The 12492-nt window shown below is 35.9% G+C and overlaps 1 protein-coding gene across 1 annotated transcript in view; it reads right to left on the bottom strand.

Moving 5' to 3' along the window:
* Positions 1-12492, bottom strand: part of myo3b (myosin IIIB) — a 186209-nt gene that overhangs the window by 153060 nt on the left and 20657 nt on the right. The window contains exons 10-15 of the mRNA XM_056464721.1: positions 12335-12461; positions 11216-11426; positions 9318-9465; positions 8588-8741; positions 6643-6731; positions 3990-4119 (exon numbers count right to left, since the gene is read on the bottom strand). Of these exons, the coding sequence (XP_056320696.1) occupies positions 3990-4119; positions 6643-6731; positions 8588-8741; positions 9318-9465; positions 11216-11426; positions 12335-12461 (859 nt within the window). The remainder of the gene's footprint in view (positions 1-3989; positions 4120-6642; positions 6732-8587; positions 8742-9317; positions 9466-11215; positions 11427-12334; positions 12462-12492) is intronic.

A 12492-nucleotide genomic window follows, 5' to 3' on the forward strand; every position in this document is an offset into this window, starting at 1 on the left:
CCACTTAAAATCCACTGAAAAATGAATCATCCATCCTCCTTTTTTAAACTTCAAAATTTTACTATTTGGTATGTGAAATGGCAACCACTAACTTATCTCTCTCTCTCTCTCTCTCTCTACACACACACACACACACCTCAGAATCGTCCATTTAGCGAATTAACCAACGCTTTATCATAAGCTCAACACTTTCATTTAAAAACACTCGGGTTCTTCAAATCTCCTCTTCGCTCGCTTCCCACTAAACACACTCATTAACAGGTAGCCGTAGGCCATGGCCACACACATAATGGCTTTAGTAAAGACATATATGAAAATACACACATCTTATAATTACCCAGCATGCTCCCTATTCAAACCTCACTAAGTCTAGTGACCGTCTAGCAACTCTTGGCTTTATTAAACACCTGGCTGGCAGAACGATAGCAGAGGAAAAGCAGTTTACTGGGCTAAATAGCTGCCTTTTTTCTTTCCCTCTGCACATTTGAGAATCTTATCGCTGGAATATCCCAAACTCAGGCAGATAGCAGAGAAGCAGCTTAGAGGAAATGAAAACACATCCATCCATGGCTCTATCCTTCCTTTCTCTTCACCCATTCTTCTGGCTGGAGATCAGCCACTCCACAGATAAAGAAGGGAGAGATTTATATTTATAAAGAAAGAGAAAAAAGAGACAAAGAGCGAAGTGAGAGTATCTCAATTCAGCTCACTTCTGTGAGTGTCCTCGTTTACACAGCACATTCACACAATCAACTGTACAGCAATATTAGTCTGAGTATAGACATCTTCCAGGGGTTGATGAATTTCCAAAACTCAATACCTACACAAACACACACTTTTTCAAAGCACAAAAACTGATGTGCAATTACATTGTGAACAGAATGTGTGCACCTTGTATTCCTTATGTTGTGAGGACCAAATGTCCCCACACGTATAGAAATACCAGTCAATTTTGACCGGGTGGGGACTTTTTTTGGTCCCCGTGAGGAAAACAGCTCATAAATTATAGAGAATTAAGTATTTTGGAGATATAATAATGCAGAATGTTTCATGTGAGGGTTAGGGTTGGATGATAGAATAAATACACTGTATAATAAATCTGTACACTAAAAATACAGTATAAAATGGGGTGTGACGAGATCTCGTAGTCTGATGTGTCTTTCAAAATATGACTGGTCTTGCATATAGGTCACGGTTGGCGCTGAGGAATTCAAGTGCAGTTACTATATAAAGAGAATGTGTGTGTGTGTGTGTACCTTGTATTCCATACATTGTGAGGACCTATCTGAATAAACGATTTTAGATATTTTCTAAAAACAATAAACACTGGAGGAGGTTTAAAATACAATTCGTAAAGTATTTGGATACGATGATATTAATCAAATCCTGCAAACAGAGCATTTCTTGAGTGAGTGAAAGCAGAAACTTTTCTGTCATCCAGTCCTGTGCAGTGCCGCTTTACAAACGCATCGGGGAAAACTGCAAATACAAAATGTGTTCTATGTCCTCAAACAAATGTTTATGTTTTTATATGATGTGGTCAAATTTGAAAAGGACATTTTAAATGTGGAGCTTTTAGTGAATAGCTGCTGAGCGCAACGATACTGTATAGAGGCTATATTTCATTACTTGCTCTTATGTGCTGAAACACTTAAAACTTTCCTTTACTTAAGATCACCGAATAATATGCAACATCCTAAAGGGCACCTATGGTAAAAAATCTACTTTTCAAGCTGTTTAGACAGACATATGTGCACGTATGGTGTATAGACCGTCATATTGGGGTGATATAAGCACACCCAGTGCTTTTTTTTCAATTTAACAACATAAAAAACGGTGGACCAATTGGAGCAGTTTTCAAACCGACCGCAACTTTAAGTAGGAGAGCGGTCCCCCTGCCCACCAATATTGATTGACAGGCACGTCATCATATCCTCAGTTTGTTGATTCACGTCCGCCATTTTCAGCGTGAGTCAAAGCGACATCACTAAAGGAACACGCTAGCTCTATTTTTAGATGCAAGGCTCATAGGGCTCAACACAAGATCAATATTCTCCACATTATCGCTCTAATCGGAATTATTGGTTGTATCTTTAGGTTGGTTTGCAAACATGTGTACTTCTCATTGAGTCTACCTTATACTTCAGCCGTTTGCATTTCTCGTGATTCCAGAAGCTCCCTGTGATCTTAACTAGCATGCGTACATGCGTAGCATGCGTACACTCAAGTCAACGGCTGGGCGCCGCGGACCGCTGCAGAAACCTATGTTTAGAATTCAAAAATGCGTGGCGCGACGATTCGGGACACTTCATATATCTGCTGCGCCACAGAGAGTGTCTGGTGTGCCGTGTCGCGGCTTCGAGCGGCGCATCTGGTGCCTCAGTCAAAGTTAATTCAGTGTGCGTGGTTATTAGTTTCTGTGTACAAGCTCGGCACTTGAAACTAGCACACAGTTGGCTGTAAAACTGTACAAAGACACATATGATTTTGTACTCTCTGCTTGGTCTGTGTCAGAGTCGTACATGTACAACTGAATGGTGATCCTCTCTCTCCTTCTCTGTCTGCCTGTCAGACTCTGTTGCAAACGCAGAGTGGGTGAGCTCATGGCCCCGCCCCCTTGTTACGTTGGCGGGAAGCCGAAACTAATTTACATGTGAAGCAACACACCCATAAATTAGCGAGCTGTGGACACGCCCCCAACATGACACTTTTTAACACATTATAATAAAAAAATCTGAATTGTGTTTTAAACTGAACCTAAACTGGCACACTCAGAAGAGCCATAATATTAATATTAAATCTTAAAAAAGAGGTAAACTATGTGCCCTTTAAATAAAGGGGTATTAGTAAGTGTCATATAGCCTAGGGAAAAATGTACGTTTTAGGTCTCTCCGAAGCATTTGGGCTGAATGTTTGATGGCGCCTATCAAAACGAGGATGTTACAAAATACATTTCATACCGAGTTATTGCCGGAGAATTTCTGTGGTTTTATATTATGGATGGGTGTGCTCACTGCGCTAGGTCTCTCCGTCAGCGGCGAGACCAATCGATGCAGTCGATTCGTCGGTCGGTGAGTAAACAAATATAATGAATGGAAATCCATAGGCCTGTGCGTATAGACATAATGTAATGCTGTACAGTAGCGTGTCATTTGTTTCCTTCGGTTGTCTTCATTTTAATCGTTTTGTGATGATGCGATGGTGAGCTTTATCTGCCTGATTCCCGCTGAGGTGGGCGGGTTGTGTGATGTTTGATTCGGGGTATGTTCTGGGGGCGGGGTTTGAGTGACGCACTGAGAGCTACTAGCCCGACAGTGGAAACGTGACACGATTTCGGCCTCACTACTCAACCTCCTGGACGATTGGCCCGGCCCGGCCTGATAAAAGCCCTGGCTCGCACTTGCCTGACAGTGGAAATGCGGCTATTGTGTACCTACTTTGAGTGGGCGGGGAGAACCAGCACATTTGCATTTAAAGGCACAGGCGCAAAACAGCATAAATTCCTTTGGACCCCAAAAAATTGACATTCTCAACAGCGTATAATAACTGACCTGATGGGTTTATGAATCTTAAACTTCACAGACACATTCTGGAGACACCAAAGACTTATTTTACATCTTGTAAAAAGGAGGTCTTTAAGTAGCACCAAAACACTGCTGGTCTTGAAGCAAGAACCGCTTGAGTTAGAGGCTGAGGGCGATCTTTATTGTGACAATCCTTAAAGTTAAGAGTTTTTTTTAGGCTAGATTGAACGCATTTGACCACATAAGTGCCCAAAACTTGAAATTAACCCAAATTAATGAGTTTTTAATGATAATTTGAATAATTTTAGACCCTGTTTACGCTTGGATTTAGCATCATCCACCTTTGATCCCATGAAGCAAAATGTTTACTATCAGGTGTGAACTGGCTGAGATATGTTTGTATGATTGAGAAGTGACAGTGATGAACATGAACAGCTCACGGTCAGCGCTGAATGACTCTGGTACCTGTTTTTGTCAGAGGGCTGGAAAACAGCTGCTGCAGAAGTCTGTTCTCCGATGTCCTCAAAACCACCACGATGTCTGCAGGAAGAGTGTCGCGATTCTTCTCCAGAAATCCACTCACATTATATAAGACCTTGCAGAGAAACACAGGAGTTTTAAAAAACTGAATTACTGCACACGTTTTTTTAAATATAAAAAAAAGAGTTTGTTTATAGTTTCATTTATTCACTACGGCCTCATGCTTTTGAAAAATAGCAGCATCTATAATCTTACAAATGATTTCTGTTGAAACAAACACTGCCTAGTATTCTACAAACAAACGAATCCTGGAAAATCCAGTTTCCACACAAGCATATCAAGCAGAACAATTCTTTTCAACATTGATTACAATAAGAAATGTTTCAGGGTCAGCAAATCACCTGTAGTAAAAAGATTACTAAGATCATGTGACACTACAGAATGAAATAATGGCTGCAGAAAATTCAGCTTTGCAAAAAGTAAAGTAAAATGATAAAGAAAAAGAGTTTTTTAAATGCCCCGTGAATTGAGAAACCAAACTTCCCTTGAACTTTTGACATATGAGTGCTCATGGTGCTATTAAAACATTCTGAACGTTTCAGAACTAAACATGTTGTGGTTCTAAAATCAGCTTATATTGAAGGACATCTGATAAAACCACAGGTTCTATAAAGTTTAACTCTATGAATAAAGTGAATGAGCCCCGCCTCCATAGGCGGTCAACGCCTACTTCTGCTTCACTGCCTGTTTAGCCCTGTTAAAGAGATGGTTTACCCAAAAATGAATATTACCTCATCATTTACTCCTCCTCAAGTGGTTTAAAATCTTGGGCTTAGTGGTTAGCACTGTCGCCTCACAGCAAGAAGGTCGCTGATTCGAGTCCCGGCTAGGCCAGTTGGCATTTCTGTGTGGAGTTTGCATTTTCTCCCCGTGTTCGTGTGGGTTTTTTCTGGGTGCTCCGATTTCCTCCACATTCCAAAGACATGCGCTATAGGTGAATTGAATAAACTAAATTGGTTGTAGTGTATGAGTGTGAATGAGTGTTTATGGGTGTTTCCCAGTACTGGGTTGAGGCTGGAGGGCATCCGATGCGTAAAACATATGCCAGGATAGTTGGCAGTTGATTCCACTGTGGCGATCTCAGAAATAGAGACTAAGTTGAAGGAAAGTGAATGAATGATCAGTTGCTGACACCCATTGACCTCTACAGAAAAATGTATTTATGGAAGTCAATGAGTGTCAACAATCAGCATTTTTCAAAATAGCTTTTTTTGTGTTCAACAGAAGAAAGAAACTCAAATGGATTTTGAAACAAGTGAAGGTTGAGGAAACTATGACAGCATTTTAATTTCTGGGTCATTTTTATCTCTTTAATATGCAAAACTGGCAGCCAATCACAGCAATGTGTTAAATAATTTTTTTGATGCTGAAATTATTTTTTTTGATGCTGAAATGTATTTTTTGATGCTAAAATATTTTTTTTGTTGCTGAAATATTTTTTTTTTTGATGCTGAAATGTATTTTTTGATATTGAAAAATTTTTTTTGATGCTGAAATAAATTTTTTTGATGCTGAAAATTTTTTTTTTGATGCTGAAATGTATTTGTTGATGCTAAAAAAATTGTTATGGTAAAATAAATTTTTTGATGCTGAAATGTATTTTTAGATGCTAAAATATTTTTTTTGTTGCTGAAATAAATTTTTTTGATGCTGAAATGTATTTTTTGATGCTGAAATGTCTTTTTCGATGCAAAAATAATTTTTTGATGTTAAAATTTTTTTATGCTAAAATAAATTTTTTTGATGCTGAAATGTATTTTTAGATGCTAAATATTTTTTTGATGCTGAAATTAATTTTTTTGATGCTGAAATGTATTTTTTATGCTAAAATATTGTTTTTTGATGCTGAAATATATTTTTTGATGCTGAAATGTTTTTTTATGCTAAAATAATTTTTTTGATGCTGAAATGTATTTTTTGATGCTAAAATAATTTTTTGATGCTAAAATAAATTTTTTTGATGCTGAAATGTATTTTTTGATGCTAAATATTTTTTTGGATGCTGAAATGAATTTTTTTGATGCTGAAATGTATTTTTTGATGCTGAAATGTATTTTTTGATGCTTAAAAATATATTTTTAATGCAGAAATATATTCGATAGACATGTTTCCATTGCAGTTTTTTTTGCAGTTTTTCTTAGTGTATAAAAATATCATTTACTTTTATCAAATTTTCATGCGATATACAAAAATGCGCATCAAAATATGTGGGAGGAAATTATGACAGCATTTTAATTTCTGGGTCATTTTTATCTCTTTAATATGCAAAACTGCCAGCCAATCACAGCAATGAGTCTACAATCTGCCATGACCATTCAAACCGAGCGTTCTAATGGGGATCAAAAACAGCAATAAAATAAGCAATGTCTTATCAATTATGATGCATTTTTGGTGAAGAAAGCTTGATAACGTCATAAGTGGACATCGAAGAAAAGCACAAAAACCAAGGAAGTTCATGACCCCTTTAAATTGTAATATATTAATAAAATAAAGGTAGCAATGGTGTGCAAAATCTTCTTGAAAAAATATAGAAAAGCTATATGGAGAGATTTTATAAAGTAATATTGAAGATCTTTACCTGGCCAGCATAATGCTGGATCCCAAAGCAGAGCTCCACGCGCTTGGGTGTCCAGAAGTACTTATTCCTCAGGTTATCCTGAAATTTATCTTCACAACAAAATATGAAGGTGAGGATTGAATCAAACTAACACGCATCTTCAGCATTCAACCAAACAAACAGTTATAACAATTACTGGAATATTTTGCAGTCATCCCACACATGGATTATGTTTAGCTTAAAAAGCCTAAAACACATTAGCTATGTTTTTTATCCTACGAACTGGAATGTGGCATAAAAAATCCATACAATGAGGCAAAGAGAACATATATAAAGAGAACATTATATAACAAATGATTTGCCCCTCAGAAAACGAAATGCAATAAACACAATGGTGGCTTTTGGAAGCATGAGATGCTCAAGAACGTTCTGAAGGTAATAATATAATCAGAATACTGACCCATTGTGATGACAGATTTTAGGGATTTTAGAATGGGCAAAACAACAGTTCATATGTTTTACAATGCTAAATGCTAAAATAAATTTTTTGATGCTGAAATGTATTTTTTTAATGCTGAAATGCATTTTTTGATGCTGAAATATATTTTTTGATGCTGAAATGTATTTTTTTAATGCTGAAATGCATTTTTTGATGCTGAAATATATTTTTTGATGCTGAAATGTATTTTTTTAATGCTGAAATGCATTTTTTGATGCTGAAATATATTTTTTGATGCTGAAATGTATTTTTGATGCTAAAATAATTTTTTTTGATGCTAAAATAAATTTTTTGATGCTGGAATGTATTTTTTTGATGCTAAAATAATTTTTTTTGATGCTGAAATGTATTTTTGATGCTAAAATAAATTGTTTTGATGCTGAAATGCATTTTTTGATGCTGAAATATAATTTTTGATGCTGAAATGTATTTTTTGATGCTAAAATAAATTTGTTTGATGCTGAAATGTATTTTTTGATGCTGAAATGTATTTTTTGATGCTAAAATATTTTTTTTTTGATGCTGGAATATATTTTTTGATGCTGAAATATATTTTTTGATGCTTAAATAAATTTTTTGATGCTGAAATGTATTTTTTGATGCTAAAATATATTTTTTAATGCTGAAATGTATTCGATAGACATGTTTCCATTGCAGTTTTTTGCAGTTTTTCTTAGTGTATAAAAAATATCATTTACTTTTATAAAATGTTCATGCGATATACAAAAATGCGCATCAAAATATGTGGGTGGAAACATGACAACTGCTCAATTATTAACGCAACAATTATTAGCAACAAGATTTTAAAAGGATTACTTCTGAACATATTACAATTGATTTTACTTTAACTGAGCAGTAATGTGGAGTTCTCTCTGTGAATACGCAGAGCAATTCCAGCGTTATGGATGTGACATTTGCAGTAAAAATTCAGAACATAAATTCTCAGAATTTAAGAAAGTATATCATTATATTGAAAGATCTGTTAACATTTTCCAAAACAACGCACCACAGAGGTATGGGATCAGAAAAATATCAATCTGCAAATATGTTTTAGGTTTTAAATGAGGGAAATAAACAAGCGTTATGGATGTGACTGAAAAAGTTAGCGAGTTTACAGTATACAACAAGATAATTCTGTGAATTAAACTGCACAACTCAAATAAACAATGCTAATCAAAAGGATAAAAGTCATCTCATTATAGAACAAACATGACTGATTTGATTTAATTTGATATTTTTGCATTTATGAGGAAAAAGCTTGGTTATGGATGTGACATCTCTCTGTGACAGATGAGCCACTTGTGTGATTTTGGTAAATATAAATGTTTAAAAACACTGACAGAGACATGTTTGAGTATTTTTTGCTTACACACACACACAAAAAATGTAGAAACGATTACGCTATTTTGGATGAAAACTTAATCTTGTTCATGGCAAGGCCGATATTTGCATGAATTTGCTCATTACCGACAAGAGTTTGATCAGTGGCCTGTGGGAATCGGCTCTCCTCATCCAGCAGAGACAGTAAACCCATGGGCTTCTGAAGAAACATGTCCAGAATGGGCCTGTTGTCCTCGTATTCCACCAGACTGGCATCAACACCCTCACTCTGATACTCTATCTGAACAAATACAACACACACAATCATTAGGAGTCAATAAATATCAACCTGAGCAAATGAATGACGGTACATTCATTTCACAGATGTGAAATTTCAAAAAAATGCTATTAAAGGTGGCATGAAATTAAAGTTTTTTAGATGTTAGTATCAGTTTTGTTAGTTTTTAGGATATCTAAAAGCTAGTGTGCTCCAAAACACTGACACAATTTGTGTTTAGACGGTATAAAACAGATATAAACATGTAAAGCTTGCAGTTTGTCACGTCAGAAATCAATTTAAAAGTTTTCTTCATCATTCTTTAAAATATCTTCTTTAGTGTCCAACATAAGACTCAACTACTTTAAGGAGTAAACGAGGAGCAAATATTCATTTTTGGGTTTACTATCATTTTAAGAAAAGTAGTGCCTTTCACTTCATTCATTTGTTATTCCAAATGTAGTATTTTTTGTATGGGGTGTTTTCCATTTCAACATCTTTTTTAAAATGTCCGCCTTATTTCGTTGCTATTTAAATGTATCGGAATAATGGGATCATGGTCCAGTCTAAAGGTGATTTGTGTGCGATAGAAACTCTCACCTGTTCCAAGGCAAAGATGTGCTGATTGAAGTAGAACTGGATCTGTTCGTTAGCGATGTTGATGCACAGCTGCTCAAACGAGTTCTTCTTGAAGTTCTCGAAGCCGAAGATGTCCAGAATCCCCACGTTCATCCCACTCTCGGCCGCACTTCAAAGACACCAACAGCCAAATATTACCCGGCCTTCACAACACATTAAGGCCTTAACCACGCTAATGACCAAAACAGCTAAATATTTCACAACCTGTCAAGCGGGAAAACACGAAAACAAAGCAATTTAAGCACACGGGGTGTCATTTCAGTTTTAGCAGGAGTTCAGTCAACGGTAAAACGTTCAGTCTCCTGAAAAACGTCTCCGACAGCGTCCAGAGGTCACCTTCTGCTAACGCTAACAAGTTATTAGCAGCAATAACGCCGAATGCGCTGCTGATTGGAGTGGAAACGGTAGGATTTGGGATGATGTGTGTGTGTGCATGTCAGTTTCTCTGACAAGCGTGTTGCTAATGTCTGACAGGATTCGCTCGGATCAATGAACGCTCCTTCCACTCTCTCTGAAGTCTTTTTAATCATCTGCATATTATTATTATTCCCCCCCCCCCCCCCCCCAATCTAACTGGGTATCAAAAATTTATAAAAAGGCCTTTTCATAAGTCTTTTCTTCTTCTGCAGCTATGGATATTAATATTCTGAGCTTTGCAGTGGTTAGACTGGAGGTCACTGCTGGAGATGCATGTATAAACACAGCCACAGAGAGATTCAAGGAGGATATGGACATGAAAGTGTGGGAATTACCTCGAAGTTACATTGATGATTGTCAAATACATGAACTAAATTATACAGAAGAGCTGAAGATATGTTAAACCAGGCTAGAAGAGCAGCAGTGAAAAGAGGTGTAGTGTTATTGGAAATCTTAAATAATCATCTTATATAACCAGTTAAATTCATATTGAACACCTTTGTGAAAATTACTGTGCAAAATGAGCCCTTGTAGAGTAATTCAGATCTAATTGTTAATTTTTTTGCTTGCTGAACGGTTAAATAAACAACCCAGGGACATTCTGATTATGTTTAGATGCAAATATACATATATATATACACACACACACAGTTGAAGTCAGAATTATTAGCCCCCCTTTGAATTTGTTTTCTTCTTTTTTTAATATTTCCCAAATGATGTTTAACAGAGCAAGGAAATTTTCACAGTATGTCTGATAATATTTTTTTAAATATTTGTTTTATTTTGGCTAGAATAAAAATAGGTTTTTTTTTAAAATCCATTTTAGGGTCAAAATTATTAGCCCCTTTAAGCATTTTTTTTTTCGATAGTCCAAACCATCGTTACACAATGACTTGCCTAATTACAGGCAATTACCTGCCTAGTTAACCTTATTAATCTAGTTAAGCTTTTAAATGTCACTTTAAGCAGTATAGAAGTGTCTTGAAAAATATCCAGTAAAATATTATTTACTGTCATCATGGCAAAGATAAAATTAATCAGTTATTAGAATTGAGTTATTAAAACTATTACGATTAGAAAAAAAAAAATAAACAAGTGGGGCTAATAAATCAGGGGGGCTAATAATTCTGACTTCAATTATATATATATATATATATATATATATATATATATATATATATATATATATATATATATATATATATATATGTGTGGATATAAATATATATGTGTGTATGAATAATATGAATAATGCCTTGTAGTAAAACAACAAGGCTCAAATATAGTTGATATCTAGCCATAATCAATAACTCCAGACACTTTTTACACTTTTTTGTTAACCCAGTGTCATAATTCAGAAAATCGAATTCATAAATTTACCCGCACTGACGGTTTTACACAGAAACCCCTGGTGGTTCTAGAGTTAAACTGAGATGTCATACCAGATGTTCGTGTCAGGCTGCAGCAGTGCATTAATGCGGTTGACGATCCAGCTGAAGAGGCGTCCGTACAGGGCTTTAGACATGGCGTCTCTCACATCAGTGGCCTTGTCGACAGTGTTGGTGCGGATGATGGTTTCTCCTCGAGTCACCACACAGTGAGAGGTCAAAGCCTCCTGAAGCTCCTCGGAGCCGATGCTGAGCAGAGCGGCCGCTGTCCACAGGAAACACATTAGGATTATAACGAGAAACATAAAGGCCTCAATAATGTATAATAGCTATGTTTACATCCATGTATCAAATAAAAATGCTTATAGGGGACCTATTATGCAAAAATCACTTTTATAAGGGGTTTAAACTCAGTTGTGTGGCAACAGCATGTGAATATAGCCACAAAATAAATTTTGTTGTTTATAATCACACTTGATAAAAACAGAAACTCTTTGATTGACATTCTTCCTTTGTACGTGTCATCAGATGGGGAAAGCTCCACCCATTAATGATGATCACTCCCTTATTAGTAGGCCCACACGGAATCTGCGCGTGCAGATTATGGCTAATTATACTGGAAATCAAATATTCAACCTACGTTATTATGTGATTTTTCCAGCCTGATCTCACGAGAAAACGTAAGAATTTTACGTTTTGACAGTTTAGTGGCTACGAGTTCATTCGTACGAAATTGTACAATTTTAAAAAGGAGGCGTGGCACCTAACCCCACCCCTAAACCCAACCGTCATTGGCGAATGAGCAAATTGTACTAAATTGTACGAATTAGATTGTAGGAATTCGTACGAATTAGCCACTAAATCAAAAAGTTACGAATTGCCGTGAGGTTGTGTTGGATTTTTCACAACTAAATAAACCAATCAGCGCTGAAAACTTTAAATCCAATAAATATTACCTACAGTAATTACATTTTAAACATGATCAACAGATTACATAGCAAATACATATTTTCAGAACAGCAATTTTGAGAGCTTCTTAAGATATTTAGTGGTTCTGATGGCTGATTTAATTTTTTGGTAATAGTGAAAATAGTTTGCGTCAACATTTATTTAAAACACGAGTTCATTTCTTGTTATCAACTGATAAATTATTGATTGAATGAAAACACTCACCATTATCTAAGGCTTCAGAGTTGGGCACTTCGCTCTTGTCGCTCTGATGCTGAGAGCTGGCGGATGCGAACTCAATATTTCCCGTGTTTAAAATGGCAGATAGAATTCTGTATACAGAATTCACTTCCTGTATATACAAATAAAAATATATTATACTG

Source organism: Danio aesculapii, chromosome 9 (assembly GCF_903798145.1).
Source record: "Danio aesculapii chromosome 9, fDanAes4.1, whole genome shotgun sequence".
Classification (NCBI taxonomy): domain Eukaryota; kingdom Metazoa; phylum Chordata; class Actinopteri; order Cypriniformes; family Danionidae; genus Danio; species Danio aesculapii.